This window comes from Nylanderia fulva, unplaced genomic scaffold (genome assembly GCF_048542155.1).
Source record: "Nylanderia fulva isolate GAGA-0341 unplaced genomic scaffold, ASM4854215v1 Scaffold14, whole genome shotgun sequence".
NCBI lineage: Eukaryota > Metazoa > Arthropoda > Insecta > Hymenoptera > Formicidae > Nylanderia > Nylanderia fulva.
Genome location: NW_028189622.1, coordinates 5,467,489 through 5,488,059, shown reverse-complemented (window position 1 = coordinate 5,488,059; position 20,571 = coordinate 5,467,489). Strand labels below are relative to the sequence as shown.

The 20,571-nt window shown below is 41.6% G+C and overlaps 2 protein-coding genes across 9 annotated transcripts in view; one reads left to right on the top strand and one right to left on the bottom strand.

Moving 5' to 3' along the window:
- LOC114929074 (cytosolic carboxypeptidase 1) overlaps nt 1-20,571 on the top strand; it is a 31,376-nt gene that overhangs the window by 2,548 nt on the left and 8,257 nt on the right. For 4 of the 7 annotated variants that reach the window (XM_029300442.2, XM_085480236.1, XM_029300443.2 and 1 more), the window contains 13 exons: nt 1,156-1,304; nt 3,100-3,182; nt 3,790-3,907; nt 4,013-4,155; nt 4,301-4,445; nt 4,520-4,651; nt 4,743-4,886; nt 5,037-5,208; nt 5,713-5,779; nt 5,966-6,153; nt 6,316-6,937; nt 7,134-7,646; nt 7,728-7,906. In XM_029300442.2, the coding sequence (XP_029156275.2) occupies nt 1,156-1,304; nt 3,100-3,182; nt 3,790-3,907; nt 4,013-4,155; nt 4,301-4,445; nt 4,520-4,651; nt 4,743-4,886; nt 5,037-5,208; nt 5,713-5,779; nt 5,966-6,153; nt 6,316-6,937; nt 7,134-7,646; nt 7,728-7,906 (2,655 nt within the window). Of the gene's footprint in view, nt 1-865; nt 1,305-3,099; nt 3,183-3,789; nt 3,908-4,012; nt 4,156-4,300; nt 4,446-4,519; nt 4,652-4,742; nt 4,887-5,036; nt 5,209-5,712; nt 5,780-5,965; nt 6,154-6,315; nt 6,938-7,133; nt 7,647-7,727; nt 7,907-7,982; nt 8,579-20,571 lie in introns of those variants that run through there. The other 3 variants (XM_029300447.2, XM_029300444.2, XM_029300446.2) reach the window with 3 other exon arrangements.
- On the bottom strand, nt 8,049-14,871 carry nw (narrow). 2 transcript variants are annotated; one of them, XM_029300448.2, is made up of 4 exons: nt 14,638-14,871; nt 11,369-11,726; nt 10,804-10,959; nt 8,049-9,800 (listed from the first exon to the last, which is right to left on the bottom strand). In XM_029300448.2, the coding sequence occupies exons 1-4, from the start codon at nt 14,681-14,683 to the stop codon at nt 9,059-9,061; spliced, it is 1,302 nt and encodes a 433-aa protein (XP_029156281.1). In that variant the 5' UTR covers nt 14,684-14,871; the 3' UTR covers nt 8,049-9,058. The 2 variants fall into 2 exon arrangements, with proteins under 2 accessions (XP_029156281.1, XP_029156282.1); XM_029300449.2 differs by having other exon boundaries at nt 9,736-9,800; nt 10,797-10,959; nt 14,638-14,870.

Below are 20,571 nucleotides of genomic sequence, written 5' to 3'. Positions count from 1 at the left end.
ATGCAACGCTTAATGCAACAATTCACGCATTGCTTTAATCTTTTAAGGATATATACATGTCTTGAACTACACGCTGTATAGATTTACAAAAGACATATAATTAGAAACGCCTTTGTATTTTGTGAGCTGCCAATAAATATCTCATTAGTAATCTTTTTATTCTCCTTTTTGTATCTGCCTGTTCAAAAAAAAAAAAAAAAATAATAATATTTTGCATGATGTCCCACGCTTTTAGAATGGCTTTACGAATATTTCATACGTAGCTAGTTAAACGTAATAAAATTGTCCATTCCTTCTTTTTATGACGCGAGCAGTCGAACAAAGTCACAGAATACGAAATGAGATCCCCTTGACATCGTCGACGATCCCAAGTAAACGTGACTAAATTAAATATTTGTTTAATATGACAATACCGTCGCCGCGATTAATAAACAGTTTTAGACACTTAATTATTCCATAATAAGATTCTTCAAGCCGCGTTCATCTCAGGATCGCGCAGCACTTGGATGTTTATTTAAAAAACGTTGCATTTTATCCAACCGCGTTAATTAACCTTGGCTCCGATGCACGTCGGTTTTCCAATGGTTGACTTTAATTCCCGCGACATTGACTTACGGCGACCAGCTGATTGCACAAATCGTGATAAACAGCACTTCCGACTGCGTTGGCCGAAAGCCAATGCCAGAAGATTCATTGATGCGGCGAAGAGCTTGTCGCATTGCTGACAATGCGCGAGGAAACATCATTGTTTGTCTCGCCATGACGAAAACTCTTCGTCGAGAGTTTTTTCACCTACGTCTTGTAAAAAATAATATTTTTAACGAGTTAATAATATTTGTAATCATTCTTTAATCATTCTTTTCAGGTACCGTAAAAGGCAAAACGTGAAATGTTAGCTTGCAGCCTCTAGTTCCTTGCGTCCTCATTCATCATCAAAAGTAGACGAGAGTCTCGCTTTTGCAAGTTTTGTGACGCGTTCATTTCATCGCAGTAGACCTCGATAACTCGCGAGAGAATCAATCAATGGCTTCTCATTAGTTTCTGACGTTTTCACGCGGCGCGGCACGATCGAAGCACGCAGCTCACCGTTTCTGGTCTATGCTCCTTGCTGGAAAGAGTAAATGACATTTCTCGTTGTTTTGCGGTGCGGTTTAGTGCGATGTCAGCTGGTAATAAAAGCGCGGACGAGGCTGTGAGCGATGCGCTGTTGGAGAAGCTGCGAACTCACGCGGCTAAACCGCAGGAAGCGGGCGACGCGCTCAGGGCGATCGCGGCCAAGATTCACGCGCGTGTCACTTCATCAGGTACGTTACTCTTAAGAATCTCCCCTCTCGGGATGTGGTAATTTTGCGTCTCGATAATAATTTTCTCGTCTTGTGCCAATTTACGTTGTTTTTTTTTTTTTTTTTTATAAAGCTCTGGCACTTAACGTGACAACAACACGAGCCTCTTGACAGCTTCCCGAATAATATTTCACGAATTTGATTTCGACGACGCAAGAAAATAGACACGCGCTCTTCTGTGATAACTCCGTTTCGATTATTATCGCGAATCGAATACCCGATGCAATTTTCCTTCTCATTAGCATTTCGCATCGCGTGTCGTCTCCGTTAACGTTGCCGTACGATAAACGTACGGATTGCGCGCGATAAAGTTCTAAACGGATTGAGGGAGAGATTGGACACTTCAGAAAGGAATTCGTGACGGTATATCATTATACTCTCGGCACGAGCATGAAATCGCGGATATAGAACTCGCGCGATCTATCATTCTCCGTGCGATTCCTTCGCGACAGATAGCGAAGGAAATTGTTCCTTCGCTATTCGTCCAGTGCACCATCATGTTATTATTATAAGCTCGCTTTGAAACTTAAATTAAACGAATATGAGATGTAGAAAATTTTTACCAAAACGAATATCCGCACGTCAGAAAGATTTGCGGAGATTAATATATATGTCACCTAGAAAAGACATTGAATTTATTTACTTCCGAAATTATGTTCTACGAAACTCTTTTCAAGCAATTTTTTGAATATTATTATTTTCTGCACTGAAAAAAATAATAAATTAATAAATATTTATTTCATACTGTAATAAATCATTTATTTGAAACAAATAAATGTATTTGCTTTGAAAATAATTTTCTTATATCAAATAAATATTATCAGTTTGAAATAAATGATTTATTAGGCAGTATTGAAATAAATATTTATTCGAATTCAATAAATTTATTTTGCTTACTTTTTACTTTCATTATTTGTATTTTAATTATCGTCGCTGCTTCGTTATCGCGCGTGTTTGTTAAATATGAATTCGCGCCAATCAGTTCCGGATCTTTTGGACAACTTCGCGAACAGGTGTGCAAACAGAGTAGTCGGCCGCTTTACCGTCCGTTATTTTAGAGTAGAAGAACCGCCTGTTAGAAGATTACGTAATGACTTTCGGTATCGCTGCTGACAGATCCGTTTGGCCGGTGTCCAGAGAACCTCCGAATGATACACACTCGGAATCGCGTCGGGCGCATTGAAGACGCGCCAATTTGATAAGGGCTGGCAAATCTATTTGGCTGGTATTTCCGCGAGTCGCGGAATTTACTGCAGTCGGGTTTTAGTTTGCACGTTGTACGTTATTGCAGCTGAAATTTGCGACATAGTTTCGGCGTTACCTTTAGGCGTTCTCTAACTAAATTTTCGCTGTAGGTCACGCAACTATATATTTTGATTGTGACGTCAAAAGCAAAGATTCGTATTATTCTGTGCACGGAGTTGCAATGTTCAATATATGTATAACGATATTTACCGTCATATAAGAGCATTGATTTAACACATCGTGTAAATTTTATGAACATTGTTCGTGACATTGATTTCAATTGGCAGCACCTCAAGTTTGGTGTAAGAAAACACGAGTATCGTGCCAATGTATCCCTGATTTTTCAAGAACGTATTTCCATATGTTTGTCAAGGCCGATCTTGGCAAACTCGGTATCGCATCTGGCGCTACGAATATAAATTATAAATTTATAAATTTGATATAGGTATATACAGCGAGAGAAGGATGTTATATAAATTTCTCTATATCACTTTACACGTGTATTTTCCAGATCGACGAATACGCGAGCGCACATTGGAGAAGCTCTGGCGCAAGAATTCCGGCGCGATGGAATCGTTTATTATGACACTGGAGGTAAATCATTTTTTAATTAAAATAATCCTTTGACAAGCCTAGTTCTAATTTATTCTTGATCGCTCTCGCTTAATTGTAACATTCATCTTATCGGAGCTACAGATAAAGCTACGAGCGTCTCGCGTGTTAATAGCTATCGATCAAATTACGTATTAACGTGTGGGTGTGTGTGTATTTGAGAAAATTATGAGTTTCTACGGTCATTTTGGGCCGACACATATTGACACAGTGCAAAGTCAATTAAGAATTTATATAATCGCGGCAATTAGCACTCTATTTGCGCGAAATAGCGCGACCGTGTCACGCGACACGCATGTTGCATTGTGTCTACACGCTCGAGAAAGCTGTGAAGCGAGGTTCGTAAAACTAGATATCCGCTTGTTCCAGTTCCTGACAAGTGTCGGCGCGCACGTAGATTAGAAAATAATTGCTCGCGTGCTATTCACACGACTCCTTTGTAATTACTCGTCGCTATCATTGCAGCAAAGTTTTTATTTCTTTTTCTACACATGTTATAAATGTCATGTAAACGAGGCAAAGAGGAAAGAATTAATGTTTATTTTTGTATCAAAAACGAATTAAGATAATATGAAAATTTGTGTTTCAGAACTGCAAGGATCACGTTGCCGATTGTAGTATCACCGGCATACTTCACGAATGCATATCACCCCGAGTGACCAAAGGCAAATCCAAGGAGAAGGCGAGCAAGAACAAGAGTACCACAAGTAATGTTTATTATACAGTGTTCTCAAGTGCTTTTTATTGGGAATCTTCATTCTTTGGAATCGAAAGTAATGCGCTCGTTTTTCTTTCTTTTTTTTTTTTGACAGGAACCAGTAGTCGCATGGCGGTCATTCAACTGATCAACTTAGGTATCACGCAAGTCCTAGTTAAACTTTTAATTAACCTGCAACACGCAGACACCATCACGAGCGAAGTACTCACTCAAGACATTCTCTGGATTTTGGGCCAGGTAATTTTTTTAACACCCTTTACTTAAAAAAAACCGGTTTCTAATTTTATTGCAGAAACAATTATTTTGCTTATTGCTACTTTTGTAGAAGGAAACTTTTGACATTCATATAATTGCAATAAAACTTTTATCGAATCTATTTTAGGTGGCTCAGAGGGACCAGAAATTTGTGTCAAAGATGAAATTGCTCAACTCCATAAAAGTGTTCCACGCGTTGTTAAAACAACATTACAACAATAGCAAGACGTTATTGTCGCTGCTGTTGATTATCAAAACTCTGGCTAAAAACTGTAAGCAATCGTTTTCTTAATACATAATTCGCTTATACATTCAAGAACAATATAAGCTGTTATTTCTTCGACAGCTTTTTCCTTACAAATGCTAGTGAAAGACGGCATTAGTAGCACCTTGGAAAAAACATTCGTCAGCGTTGGTTATACTCCACACTTGAAGCTGAAAACATTGCTGGAATGCTTCAAACATTTTACAGTTAATAGTACGTATACGCATTTATCATATATATAATTTTTTTTAAATTAAATCGTATCTCTTTTTCTGTGACATTGATTTTAACATTCTACTTGCAGAACTTTGCTGCAACAAGTTCGTTAAAGTTGGGATGGTATATCTTCTAATGCGTATCTTCGAAAGATGGGAGAGATTCGACGGGCAAATGAGACTGAAGATTTGTAATTACGCTCTTAATACGCTTCAACATCTCTGCGTTATAAGTAGGTTTATTATCACGGATTCTCTGCAGAAAATCTTAAAAAATACTAATCATGTATTTGCATTATATTCAGATTTATCCTTTTTCTATTAATGTACTCTTGGAAGTCGCCGATTATTATGCGTACTTTTTTTATCCAATTATCTTCTAGAAGCTGGAAGGAAGGCTATCAAGTCGAACAATGGCCTACAGCTACTGTACCGGTTTTGTACGAATTGTCCAGAAGACAGAGCTTACGACTGCCTGCTGTCGCGTATCTGTGGGATAATCAATCAATGTCTGGAGAAGAGAGAACTGCCAGTGCCCGAAATGTCTCCCGCGAGGTGAATGAAATGTTCGAGGTCACTTTGATCATCGAATAATAATTGAGAAAAGGCTTGTTATTATTTTATTATTATTTACATATTCTGCATTCGCGAAAGATGCCTATACTGAATATTACGCCATTTGTTGCATATCTGTGTTAGTTAGATTTAACTTTTTTTTGAAATTTGTATATACATATACAGCATATACAATAATTATTCTCATGAATATTTATATTGTCTTATTTTCTTATATTATCTTTTATTATGTTATCTCGGCGAAATTCTATTAATTGATTGACATTGATAGTCATGCGTATCAAATACATTACGTTTTGCTTGCTTGTATTTCCTCGTTTTCTAGCATCATTATGAAAATCAATATTGCGTAAGACAGACAACGATAGTCCTGTTACGCAATAATAAGCAGACTTAGTTAAAGACTAACGCGTTATAAATGTCTGTTTACGATATGACGATCATTAAAGGACTAAATTTTCGATCGATTCTTTCTGCATGCAGATTTGTTCTGTCCGAAGCGAATGTCAGGGCGAACAGTGCTGAAAGCGGTAGCGATATCGACAGCCAGGTGTGTATGCTTCTTCGCATCGAAACGTTACTGGACCAACTAAAGTATGCGTTCGTATCGATGTAGCGTGTATTGTATCATTTAACGATTTTTGCTTCGTACATCAAATATCATGCTGTTTCGTCCGATCGTTCTATGCGATGGCGTTAAAATATTCATAGGTCGAATATTTCGATTTTCGCACAGGCGAACAGCGTGGCTTCCATCGCCAGCGTGGGTAGATTGTACAGCGATCTCGATTCCGGCGACGATGAGGAGAGTCATGATTCCAGGAATACGATGGATAATGCGATTCACGTGGGCGACGAGGTGGACGAGAGCAAATTCTTCGCTGGAGTCTTCACTTCGCAGAGATCTGAAGAGGACCTCGTCCGGTAAACTTGTTTTCTCAAACGCGTAGATCATCATGACATCTCTAGCGGCACAACATATCCGAAAGAATATCCGAAAGATATTCAGAGGAAAGAACGTCTTCAGCATGTTTGTGCTGTTAGGGATAATTATAATTATCATTGACATCTTTATTCTTCTCTCAGATACCATACGTTCTTCAAGGAGCTGGGTAATCTACGATCACAATTACAACTCACCGGCTTGTCCAACGTCAAGATAGCCGATCTTTGTTGGGCAGAGGATGACCGGCTGAGTTCTCAGTTCACGAAGATCGGAAAGGCTCCGATGAAGGACTTTTCCAAATCCAACGGGACAAAGGATCGATTCGAGAGTAATAACACGCACGATCTGAAGATCTTGAGAGACGTGTCGGCGAACATCACGGATCGACAGGCGTACTGCGCCGTGGCGAGCAAGGTGAGAAGCGTCATCAGTTTCGTCAAGGTCGCCTATCCGGACCTAATCGGCGGGGACGGTTCGGGAAAGGCCGAGCCGCTGAACACCAAGGACCGGAAGGTTTGTCGCGCGAAACTACTGACCTGCGTGGAACGCGGCCTCCACGCCGTCACCACCGTCCAGGAAGTCGTCTACGATCTCGATGCTCTCGCGAGCGCCGCTTCCCGGCGATCGTCTTCGACGAGCGACGAGCGACTCCTCGGCAACTGGGACGAAAGGAAGATCGCTGGCAAGCGTAACTCGTCTGACGTGGGGCAGTTGCAATTCGAGTCTAGATTCGAAAGCGGAAATCTGAGGAAAGCCATTCAGGTACACTCCGGTTTGCACGTATATACTCACGCTTTGAATTACGCAATCGCTTATGCTCTTATTACGCAAGATCCCGTGGTAACATTGCGTAGCGATCTCTCGCGCGGATTATTTCAGGATGTAGGAATCCTTTTTAAATTCTCGAAAATTTGCCCAATATTCTCTTCCACCCTCTATCTTTTATCTTCATACGCAGATAGGTCCGCGAGAGTACGATCTCATCCTGACGCCGGATGTCAACAGCGGTTCCAGGCATCAGTGGTTCTACTTCGAGGTTTCTGGGATGGAGGCGGACGTGTCATATACGTTCAACATAATCAACTGCGAGAAGGCCAACTCGCAGTTCAATTTCGGCATGAAGCCGATACTCTTCAGCGTTACGGAGGCGCAGTGCGGCAGACCCGGTTGGGTGAGGACCGGCGTCGACATCTGCTACTATCGAAACTGTTATCAACGACCTGGTAAAGGGAAGACGTACCTGACGACGTCCTTCACGGTCGCGTTTCCGCACGCGTCCGACGTCTGTTACCTGGCGTATCATTTCCCGTACACGTACAGCCGGCTGGTAGCCAACATCTGGAAGTGGACGAGAAGCGTCTCCGCGGAAAATATGTACTTTAGCGCGGAGACCCTCTGCGAGACCTTAAACGGCAACGAGAATCCTGTGCTCACCATCACGTCACCGGATTCCCAGACCAATCCTATACAAGTGAGAATTTCGTTCTGCCTCGAATAATGCAAGTTTTGTCGCAGATATTTTAAACTCGCGTGTGTCTCGTCTCGTTTCCAGAATCGAAAGATGATCTTCTTAACGTCCAGAGTACATCCCGGTGAAAGCAACGCGTCCTGGGTTATGCATGGCACCATGGAGGCCCTCCTAAGTGACAGCCAATACGCCAGCAGTCTACGTGACGATTATGTGTTCAAAATAATTCCTATGCTAAATATAGAAGGAGTCGTGAACGGCTGGTGAGTTAACGATTTATGTCTTTCGCCGATTTTTTTATCGAATCAAAGTCACGGAATATTTTTAACTCTCGTCCAGGTCTGATGGAATTTTACAACTTGACAATGGAACGGTGTAGGGAATACGCGGCTGCGCGCCACGTCGTAAGATTGTAATTGTACCTTTATTAAAGTTCAGTTATACAAGTCGCACATTCGCGCCGTTGTACGCATAATTAATGTGGAAGTGACTTACCGTAGCAGTTAGAGAACAACATTTCACGTTGACGAAACTACGTACGCGAATAATCATACGTCTGAATGACCGAAACGTTAAAAAAAGACTGACATTCGTGGTCTTTTTAACATCCATCGTCTCGAGAATATCGGGAAGAGTTGGATTATCGAACGTTTCGTCTTGCAGACGTATAGATATACGTTAAATATGATGATGATTATTTCCTTATGAAGATATAAGACGCTGGCGGACGTGCTGGTAATTAAATGTCGATTGTAAATTCGCATTTTCTTTTTTTTTAATTTTTCTGAATCTTAATATTAATATTTAATGACATTGAATACTGAGAGAATTAATTAGAGATGATAAACTTGAAATGAAGACTAAATGACGATGATAAAATAGATTCGTCCGCCGGCGTCATCAATGATTCAGGATGAACTAAATAATCGTGTAAATGCCCTTGTGAAAAAAATGTATAGCTTGTCGAGTAACGTCGGCAGGAGAACAATTCGTCCTTTCGATTAATTAACCGCGGCTTCTTTCTTTTCTTCAACAAGATTATCATTTTTTCAAGCTTCGCCGCGTTCGTTTCAAAGCGCCGAACAATTCTAACCGGATGATCCGAAATCATTCATTTCTGCCTGCCGCCGACCGAGAAAGCCAGTTTAAATCGTGCCTCTTTCTCTGATCCAAAACTATCGAGCATTGTATCGAAAGGGGAAGTGTACATCTTAAGTTAGAGCTAAACGGCGACAGTTCGCCGCTCGTGTCACGAAACGAATTCGTGAGAGATATACATATGTATATATATACCTAGTTTTCCTCAAGAATGTCGATCTGTGTGTATGTATACGTGTATATGAGTGTTTGCATATGTGTCTGTCACTTATACGACGCTAGATAACGCGACGTTGTCTAGGAAGGAAGTGAAGCGTTTACTTGGACGGAGGGTCTAATACTTTGCCGTTGGTGCGCACTTTGATGTTGTACCTGTAGGCCGGTTCCGCCTCTGGCAGGATCGTGCTACTGTCGTCGTCCTGGTCCTTCATCATCGTCGCGTCCGCCGCCGGCTGGTCGTTGACGTAATCCTGCACGCTGTCGTAGGGTCCGATCGTGTGAGCATCCTCGAGACCGTTGTTGGGCAGCTCGGTCTCCGCGGCCAGGTCGCCGTAATCGGGGGACTCGCGATGCTCCATCCTCATCTCCGACGATGAGGAAGAGGAGGAGACGACCGGGCGAGACGCCGATGGCCGCAGAATCTCGCGGGTCTCGAGACCGTCGAAGACGCTGTCTTTGCGCGCTTGGGACGCCACGGCGGCGTGTTCGGTGAACAGGCTCGCGATATCCGGGATGTGCTCCGGTCGAGTGTCGTCCACGTCGCCGACGGCCGAGCGCTCGTGCTCGTGACCGTCGTCGAACGGCGACGACGCTGCTCCAGCGGCGTGTTGCTGCTGTTGTTGCTGTTGCTGATTGCCAGATGCGGGAGCGGCCGTGGTGATCAGCCTGCTGACGACCGGGTCCTCTGATAGTTTCTCGATTTCCGATGGTGTCGCCTGCTCGTCCTGGGCGTCGCCACCCGGATGGATATCCTCGATGTTGCTGCTGGTGTCTTCGCGATCACTCGCTTGGTCGTCGCTGGCTGGCGCCGAGGTGGTCGTGATGTAGGGCCTGTGATTTCTGAAAGGCAACGGGCTAGTTTAGATGACTCGAGGTTCATGGTCTCGGTTTTTTCTTTTTTTTTTTTTTTACAGGAATTGAGAAAATCTTTCGTGTGAGTCTCTTCAGAAAATTTACAATATTAAATCAGAATTGTTGTTAATATTTTTACTTAAGCATTATATTAACAGAGCATAGAAAAGCGTAGCTTCACTGTTGCTGATGGATTATAATGAGTCTTTTTTTACGTAACTGTTATCTACATCGAGAGAGTGAAACCATACTTTTTGCGTATATGTGCGTGTACGTGTGTGTAAGAAGTGTATCGTTTGAAAGTATCGTGTGCGTCAAGAAGCGAGAGAATAATTGAAGATAAGCTGTAAAGGCATTTGCATAGAATTCCATATTACGATTGAGAGCTAATCTCAAAAACCATACTTCTATTCCAAAGCTACATATTAGTTGTGCGTAGAAGATTTCGAAGGACTGGTTCATACCGAAGATCTCGCTAGTGTTTCGATCGCCAGTAATAATCGTTTGCCGCTCTATCGTAAACTGCGAAAGAAAAAACACCTCGTCGTTTCAGGCTTTTATATCTTTCATTAGATTACACGGAGGAAAAAAATTTACTCCAATTAAATATCGCGTCATTCTCGTAAACTCGCTGTTAAAAAGCCCAGTTTTAATCTCTAAGCTAGATCGGGATTACAACGATGTAGTCGAGACGATATATAAACACGTAAATTACATATTCGCGTGTAATAAAAAAATTTTCATATCGCTAGCGAGTCCGCATGCTTCGGTAGCACGAATAAACACATTTGATTATCGCGGCGCGTTTGCATATCTTATCGTCGTTTGCTTCTTATTCGTGCAAGAGCGAGATTCATTCTACATCGGCATTCCTTGAGATCCCTTTTTCTCCACCTTTCCCTTTCCTTTTCCCTTCTCCCTCTCTCTTTCTCTCTCGTTCTCTCTTTTCCCTTTCGTGTATTTTTGTGACAAGTATTATCTCACCTCTTACCCCTGAGTCGCGGAGACTGGAATACTGCCGTAGTTGTAGTAGTAGCATCTTGTTTGCTCGCAGATAAAGTCCTTCACGAGGGTGCAATCTTGCGCCTCCCAAGCTAACGTAGGTGCAATCATCGCGACGCATCCGTCTGCGCTGCCGCTGTCGCCACTGAAAGACGGAGATACTAGCTTTTTCGAATTTAAACGAGAGAATGTACTTATGACGTTGTTTCCACGCGCGAATTTCCGTTAAAATGCTAAATTGCGGATAATCATTATTCGTGATACGATCTTCAATCGGGCAAAACTAATCTTATTTAATAAACTAGTCCTTCTTCGCTGATGCAATCGACATTTCTTAATGACAAATGTTTATAATATTTTATTAACTATATATCATCGAATTTTTTAAACTTTTAATAATAAATAGTAATAAAATAATATGATTAAAATCGTAGTAACAGTGCATAATATCTATTGAGAATTAAAACTTTTAATTTTGCGTTTAATTTTCATATTTGATATTAACTCTTCTTGAGGCAGAAAAAAAAAATACAAAAGTTTGCTAAAGGTGTTACCTTTCACGTGCCACCCTTTGTGGTTCGGTGCCGGGCGGCACGTCGGCGGGTCTGTTGCCAGGTCGCTTCAGCATGTAGTCGAAGGTGACATTGAACGGCAATCCCGTGCTCATCCACAGAAACATGTCGGTGCCCAATTTGTTGCCGGAGGTCCAAAAGTCGTATTTCGTGTAACCGGCGTTTTTCAGATATTGCGTCATCGTGTCGGCCTTCTCCTTCGTTTCGAAGGACGCCAATTGAAGACCCAGCGAGCGGCAATACTGATACGCCAGGAAGTAGTTGAGTTCCGGACTGTAGGGATTCATCCGCGAGACGAAATACTGTATGCCATCGAGCTGAATCGTTGTGATTCTCTGGGCTGGAAACACAGTTTTCACGTGTCTTTAATATATGTACGCGAGAAAAGTTTGAGTGCTATTTGCATCATGCTTTATTTTAAGTCACGTTGGAGTCGTGCTACATCGGAGCATTCAATTGCGGCACGCGCGAAATTGGGACAAACTAGTTGGTACAATTCTCAGGATAATTCTGTTGCATTCATGAAGAATGCACGTGAGAGACTATTAAATTAATTCATACGGAAGCAGAGTAACACGTTACACATTTATGACAAAAATTATGAATACCTTTATTAATTTTAAAAATATGTAACATACTCGTCTTTATTATTATATAATATTTTTTTATATTTTTACATTTGCGCATGCTTCAAATTATATATATTTTCTATAATTTGTTAAATTATTTAATATATTTTATTAAAAAAAAGAAGAACTCTTCTCTTCTTTCATAGAATTTCTTATACCCAAGTTATCTCCAAGCACGTGTCTGTCGTTGAACAAAGCCGCAAATGGCAGTAGGGATACGGGAAAATGCGTTATATGAATTCTAATGCAGCTATCCCATTTTAGTATCGTAGTGCGAGGCTCGCGATCAAGAATCCCGTTACAATTAATAAAAAAAAAACCATTCACATGTCTTTTAACGCAACATGCAAACTCGACGGGAACAATAGCAGCATCGAGCTTATATTCCCGGTTACAGATTTTGAGATAATAATTCGTATACAGCAAAAATAAGACTCTTTCTTCAGCGATAATAAATATTCCGATTACATAACGCGCGTAGACAAGAGAGTCATTTAAATTTATATGCTAAGAAGCGTGTCGTTCCCATCCCCACACATCTTATATGCGATACAATGGCGATGTAAGGCGCAGCAAGTGGCAAGAAATTAAAACGATTATTTCAGCGTCTCGCGTCTCCATGCCCGTCTCATATAATACGATTTTAATTTCACTCTAAATGCGTACCCTGACGCGGCGCGTTTTTTCTCTTCTTTTCTTTTTCAAACCGGCCTCACAATGACTCCAAGTTTTTATGAGAAGGGCAGCGTTCATGCGATACATCGAGCTGCGAGTTCATTGAACCGCCACGGTTATTTGGTTAACTGTATTTATGAATTACGAAGTGCCTCCCCGAGAGGAGATCCCCGAATAGATTCCTAGGTGAACGATGAGTGTCGCAACTAATTCCCCCTCATTGTTTCTAGTCGCGATTGTTCTCCGTTCTGCCACCTTTACGGCTGCCGATCGTAAGAGAAATTCAAATTCAAATTCAAATATCTCTCTTTTTCTCTCTGTCTCTCTGTCTTTCTCTCCAAATATATAATCTTTGGAAAAAGAACGAAGAGATAAACACGCACGTAATAATTATACGTTTGAAATCAGCGAATCGGGAGAGAGATATCTCTTTAATTTCATACGCAAGAGAGTTATGAAACAAAATTGAAGGCTTCGGCATAAAAAGAGAACGAGTTTATTCCGTGTGAGGAAAATATTGAAAGAAGATTTAATGATCGAAAAATCGAGATAATGTGGGATCAACGGGCCGATGAGGCGAATGAGGAAGTGCAAAATAAGTAGCCGAAAAATAATATCATTATACGTCAAATTTCCGAAGGAGCGAGTATGAGCGATGTCTTCATTCGCGCCGTTTCGACGATGATAATTCATGTGCGTGCATCGATTCGGATACTTTCAAGACGAATCGGACAGTTTCGCGTGCACGCAAATGCACCGTGCATTGTATGCCTCCGGTGGAGGCAAAACCGGAACGAGGGATGGTCGGTCGGCAAAAGTCTAGTCACGGCGGTGGATACTTCGTAGAGCGCATCCGGAGCAAAAACGTTCCGGATCGTGAAGTTGGACGTGCAGGTGGTGGTAAATGACCCGAAGACCTTGAGACGTCTGCCGCCGGTGTGCGCGCGCGAAAGAAGAGGCGACTCTAGTCGCCTTTAACTACAGCTTTCGTTCACGTAACGCGTTCCTGTCTGCCGACTAATGATTTTCGATGGGACCCAAGGAACGAGATCGGATACATAGGAAGCAGATATCGTCAACGAGAATCATTTTAGAGAAGACCGCTTTTATTGCAACATTCCGATATCGATCATGCATGAATATATAGTAAAATTTATCTCTGTCAATGTGTAGTTTGCGTAAAAATTAGTTTTTTATTCTCTTTTTGCGGTTTAAAAATAATTTTTCACATCTAAAAATTTTGGGCCGGACTCTAGATATTTTTAGATGGAATTTCGAAAGGAGAGAAAATTCTTTAAGTGAGCATTAATACGTGCAATATGTCGTTTGCTTGAACCATTGATTATTTCCGGTTCCAAATTCAAATACGTTGACAGTTGGTGCATTGGACAGTTTCTTTAATGACAGGAAGGCTGTGAAACGTCGAGTAATATAAAAAGTTTTTGAAGTATATATATTAAGCGAGGAAAATATCATTACAAGAGTTATTAAGTAAAATGGAAAGTTTGATAAAATTAAAAATTATATAATATAATATATAACACATTCTTAATATACTCTCTAACATATTTAATGACATAACAAAATATTACATATACAGTACAGATCTAACGAGAAATCAAATATTTAATCTAAATAAAACATTATATAACAATATAAATATATTTAAAAAATCTAAAATTCTCTGCTTTTACAACTTAATTTTTGTCTCGCGAAGTTTTCTTTCGAATATAAATTATTCACACGAATATCGCTATGCAAGCAATATTTAGATGGATGGTGAAAACTGCGTAGGAGACACTGATCAAACGGAAGAGTACATCAACGTGCCCGTGATGGGATCAAGAGAACAATCATTTCATAATAATGAAGACGTCACCGGCCAGTATTGAAGCGAGCACGACCGAACACCGTGGCATTGTGTCGCGATGTAAAAGGGTTACTAACCTGAGGCGAAGGCCGCGACGACGAAGAGCAACAGGACGATCTTCATGTTAGCGTGCCAATTGTACTGGCGATGCGCAGTCGATTGTACTGCGATCAAGCAGTCAGTCGTTTCCGTTTCCGATTCTCGTCACCCTCTCCCTCTCTCTCTCTCTCTCGCTCGCTCTCGCTCTCTTAGAATACACCGGATGTTAGTGTTAGGGTCGCGTTCTCGGACTGGCCTCGCGCCGAGCTGTGGGCCCCCTTAAGAGTCTTCTGCCCGGATCCCAAAGGAGGGGGTCGTTGAAGATGATTCACTGGCGAACCTAGAGCAGGAGAGCTCCGATGGGGACGGCGGCAAGAGTGGCGGATGACAACAACAACGACGACGACTGCGATGATGATGACACGGATCGAAAAATGATTGAGTCGCGCCGTGAAAAAAAAAAAAAAAGAAATTAAATAAAATCGCGGGTGACAAGGTCGAAGGAAGGAGACTCGATGAAAAGTATGTATCGAATAACGAATCTGAAGATATATTTCGTGATCGATGACGCCACGCTTGATTTGACATGGGTTGTCCTCCCCCTTCCACCCCCCTTTCCTCTCGATGGCGAAGATGATGTGCAAAATCAAGGATTATTAGAGCCCGAAGAGGGATACCTCTTCTCGTGGCCGCAGAAGTGTTTGAAGAGATAATCGTGTGTTTAACGGCCTTTGTCGACAGATGAAATGAAAAGAAGTATTTTTAGACACTCGAGAGACGGGACGTTTTTAGTGATTAAATATTTAGATATTTTCGCAGTAAGATACGTCAATATAATTTTATCTTCACTGTGAATTAATGTATCGCGCGAATAATATATATTGTATATTATACATTTTCATTCTGGTATAAGTTAATCAACCGCGCCATCGATCATCTATCATTAAATAATTATTTTTGTAAGAAGAATCACGGTTGTTTGCTCCACTTGTCTTGGAAACCTGTTAGCGTTGTTACATGTATACGTACATATATCTCCCGTTGACGCGATTATAAATTAATCGGACAACATATGATTATATCGGATTAATTACATTAAACTAGCACCAAAATAAATAATGTTTGCCTCGTTACAATCCATTTGTAATCGCGTGGATGTGAAAGAACGAGTAATAGCAAAAACGTTATCCGCGTATTGATCAATGTAGCATTTATGTCGATTCCATTAATAATATCTGCGCTCAGGAACCCGGTTCTTAACTTTGTTGCCGACACCGTGAATTTTTTGTCTTTCTTTCTCTCATCGGGTTCTTTCGCTCACACGCGGTATGGAGTTTTACGTTGCCGCCGTCTTCATGGTTCTCCGTGGATTTGTATCGACGATGAACAGCAAAAAGACGCCGGTTTCAAGGCAGACTTCATTTCTGAGCGCCTCCTCTCACGGAGGCATCTTCGCGAACGACCCGATATCATCCACCCCTAAGAATCATCTCGCATCATTCGTCAGCGAAACGACACGCACGTTCAAATTCAACGCTAATTGCGACAAATCGCGTATCTTTTTCAAAGCTCTGCAAATTATACCCTTTCGATCATACAATGCGAGTTGCTTGATCTACGTTATATGTATTTGTACCTCGAGTTTTTAGACATGTGAAGTTGACACCCCAAAATGCGAATTTTTACCAAATTGATATGGCATTCATCGATTGTCCATAGATAATTAGTTTTGTCCATCGTGCAAAAAAATTAGAAATAAAAAAAATTGAATACATTTTATCATAAACATCCCTAAATGCACCCCCATTTATATTTTTCAAATAATCGCACTTAGGGATGCTTATGATAAAATTGATCGTTGACTTTTTGTCGATTTTTAATTTTTATTTTCAAGGCGAACAAAAGACGATTATTTATAGTCAAATGTAGCCAAATGATGAGCAATCGAAATACATATATAATTTTTTAAAAAAACACATCTAAGGATGCTCGTGATAAAATCTAGTTTTTTAAACGAATCAGCTGATGAAGGCTGAGATGTCGATTATCCAGATCAAACTATTCGCTCCATCGATTTATAGATTTTGCTATAGAATCGCGGGAGAGTGAAGCACCTCGGAGAGATATGCCTTCGACATGCTTTATTGTCGTAGAAGAGGCGACTATGAATTTTCTGCGAGCTTCGAGACTTCAACCGGTTCGCTTCTTCGAGGCCTCTGGCGCCGTCTATTCTTTTCGCGCTCGACTTCTCTCGCGCATCGTCATCTCTCAAGCGCATCTCATCCCCGCGAGATTCGATGGAATTCTGTATCGAATGCGAGATATCAACCGTGCGGCGCGTGCGAAGACTACCGGGGCATTTAAGCTTAAGCTCGTGATTAATGACGCGAGATCGTATCGTCGTTCTTCGCAAACGGGGTGTATTAACGAGTTATCGGGTATTTCCATCAGCATCTATACGACGTCTCTTGAGGGACATTTTGCGAGGAACGTCGCGTACATCTCGTCATTATCCCGGATTATCTGCGTGGTATTCCGTAATCTTGAATGAAAATAGCGATATTTCATCGTTTGAGCACAACGTCTTAAGTCTCTTCTTACTCACGCGTAAGATATTTCTTTGGCAATTTAATTTATTTTTGAATATTGAATCATTCAAATAATTCACTCATGTCCCGTTAGAAATATTTTTTCGAACCAATGATGCCGTATTGACTCGCTTGGTTGATGGAGAAGAACTCGCGTCTACTCAAGGTAGACTTCATTTTCGATCCTCGTCCGAGCAATCGATTCTCCTCTCATCCTCGACCATTTTGATTACGAGATCGGAGATCAGTACAAGAGGTTACATACGTGTCCCAGAAAATACGGCGCGTATTTTTTTTTTTTTTTCTTTTTTTTTACCATTCGTATTATCTTTGTCATTCGCTCCCTTCCTCGCGAGATGCGCCCGGATCAATGATCGAATACGTGATGTGGTATTTCTGGCGTACACGAGGCGTCGTGAGCAAAAAGTGCCTCGCGTGACATCCAAGACCTACCGCACTACGGAAACCATCCTCTCCACTCCGGTCTCACAGCATCCGCCTGTTGCATCCTCTGCCGCACCGCGAGAGCTTAATGACAGGGTAGCGTAAACCGTGCCGGTTCCCTTCGCGGACACGATTCGAGAATGCAGATGAATCAGCCGGAGAGGCGTTTTACGGTGCATCTTTGCGGCTTCTTTTAAATTAAATGCAATTGCAATTAAGATGCAATGTAAGACGTGATTCCATTAATCTCTGCATCAAGGATTTGGTGTTTTTCTATTTGTATATAAATACTCTATTTATTTATTTTAATGTTCCCGAACAAATAATCGGCTGATTATTCGCTCGCACTAAGATTCCTCTTATCCTATTTTTTTTCCTATATTTTTTATAATAAATTCTATTTTTATATTTTTTGAATATAATTGATTCAATGGTTGCATAGATTCTCTTAAAATAGAATTCGGTTTAGATGGCATTCGAATTGAGGGGAACATATTTAAATTTCTGTACATATTGAGAATGCGCTTTGAATACCCGGACTTGTACCTCGCGGCGTAAGTCACGTTTCGCCTTGGTATAGGTCAGTTTAACAGGTTGGGTTCCCATCATGGTACTCCCGTGGGAATGCAACGCGTCCGCTCGAGTACTCTCCGGCGACGCTTACAAAGTTCTCCTCGCGAATCTCTATGTAATGGTGGATAAGAGACGAAAGCAGAAGCTTCGGTGCGCTGGATAAACAAGCAGTCTTCCAGCAGAGCATCATCACCATAGCCGTCGTTGTCCCTTCGCGTCCTATCGTTCTCTCTCTCTCTTGTCTTGTTTTCTTCTTCTTTTCATCATCTTCTTCTTCTTCTTCTTCTTCTTCTTCTTCTTCCTCCCTTCTTTTGCTTGATCCCTTCCATGCGAGGGAGACGCTAGGAACAACTTCTCACAGCCACGCCGAGGGACTTGGTCCTTTTTTCCTAAAACAAAAGCAAAGACGGGGGTTCGCCAGCAGCGACCATCGTCGAAGGAAGCGTGGAAAGTGATGGAGCAGGAGATGCGAGAGGGAGGATGCCACAGGGGGATTCTTGCCGAGGTCTATTTCAGGCTCTGCCAGCAATCGCGCTATGTAAGGCCCTCTTCTTTCCTTCCCTCGCTCGCTTCTCCTCTTGTTCCTTTTTTTTTTCCATCTCGCCTCTTCCCTTCCTCACTCTTGCCGGTGCCCCTTCGTCTCCAGTGTCCGGCTCTCTTCTTCTCCTTTTTCTGTGTGTACGGAACTCTCGGTTTTAGCTCGCGAACAACGTCTCGGACCGAGACGATCCGTACTGCCCCGAAGGCTTCGACGGCGTCCATTCCTCCATTTTGATACCTCTAGGATCAGTGATCCTCATGATCGCTTCGATTCGCAATATATGATCGAACGTTTCTAAATTTCGATTCTTATCCACGCAGCAAAAATTAATCTAGAGTTCGAATATGTAACGATAAACTAGCGCGAGTCTCCGAAGCATATTTCATAGATTTCATTTTATTTTACGTTCTATCATTTCACATTATTTATATTAATTTGCGAAATCATTGAACTCACAAATTTTGTACACAATTTATATAAATATATGTTTTAATTTCGATTCTTGAGAATCGTGAGAGGTGAAAGACGAGAAAAGAGAGGGTCGCTCCCAGCACAACGAAATAGGATATTAACGCGTAACTATTTTTAGAATTCGGTTCTATCCCGAAAGAATCCAATTATAAGTGCGCAGGAGTGGTCGAGCGACTTCGTAGTACCAAAGGGCCGCGCGACCTTGCACACTTTTTTATGGTTCACTCTTATGGTGCCATAATTCAGTTAGTACCAGAGCAGTCTGTGGACTTGCTCCTTTCTTTGGAAAGTCTTCAAACAGTGTTTCTCACCCGACCAGTATAAAACTTTACGATGTGATATAATCTCTCCAGCGAGTAGTGAAACTATTCGGGAAAGTCAACCTGGATCGTCATCAATTTGTCAAATATATTAGCAATAATATAATTGACAGCTTGGAATTTTTTACCAGGCAGAGTTTCGGGCAAAACATAGTTAAACAATTTTTTATTTCTCTTCCTAACCAGAGCTCTCAAAAATATTCGTCAAACCACGAGACACTTCTAGTCCTTTTTTTCCTCGCATATTAATTATAAATACGTCCTTTGTATAATTAATTATTAAGACCCGAAGTTGAGAACACATCACCGACTACCGATCGTTTCTTCGGAGCACGGCTCATCGATTACGTACGCGGCTTATTATGTAGTCGCTGTGGTCCTGCGAATATATATTTAGACAGTTTGTTTCCCGCGGGAAGGAGGCTGGAAAGGGGATATAATGAAATTATAGCGGCCGCCCGCGGAATGTGGCGCGGTGAAACGCGCGGAATACGTAATATCCCAGACGCGATATCCTCGAAGGCGTTATATCAAACTGTGTGTACGTGTTTCTGTCCGGTCTTTTTTTTTTTTTACTTTCTCACGCGCAATTAATGACGAAATGACCCGAATGATTGCGGATCGTTAGGCACGTCATATCTTAGGCATCGGCCGGTTTTACTCACGCCCTTGTTACGTGCCTCGGGAAAGGGTCTAAGAGGACGACCTAGAACCTGAAACCGTGAACTCTCTCGTCCGCCCGATTACGAGGTCGAGGTGAAGAGGTCTTAGCACGGATCGGACGCGGCTCGTTACGTCGGAGTGTTTTCAAGAAAAACACTTCTTCGTACGCGTAGGTATTCAGGCCCTTTCCAATGCTCATACGAATGTAAAAACAATTTACACGCGTCATTATCTCTACGTATCCAGATCGGACGCGTCACGTCAAGGTGCGACAAGGTGTAACGTATAATTTCAGCTACAAACTAGTAATATATAATTACAACTAGTGATAGATAAAAAGGCCAACTTATGGAGCAATTATTAGAGTTGTTC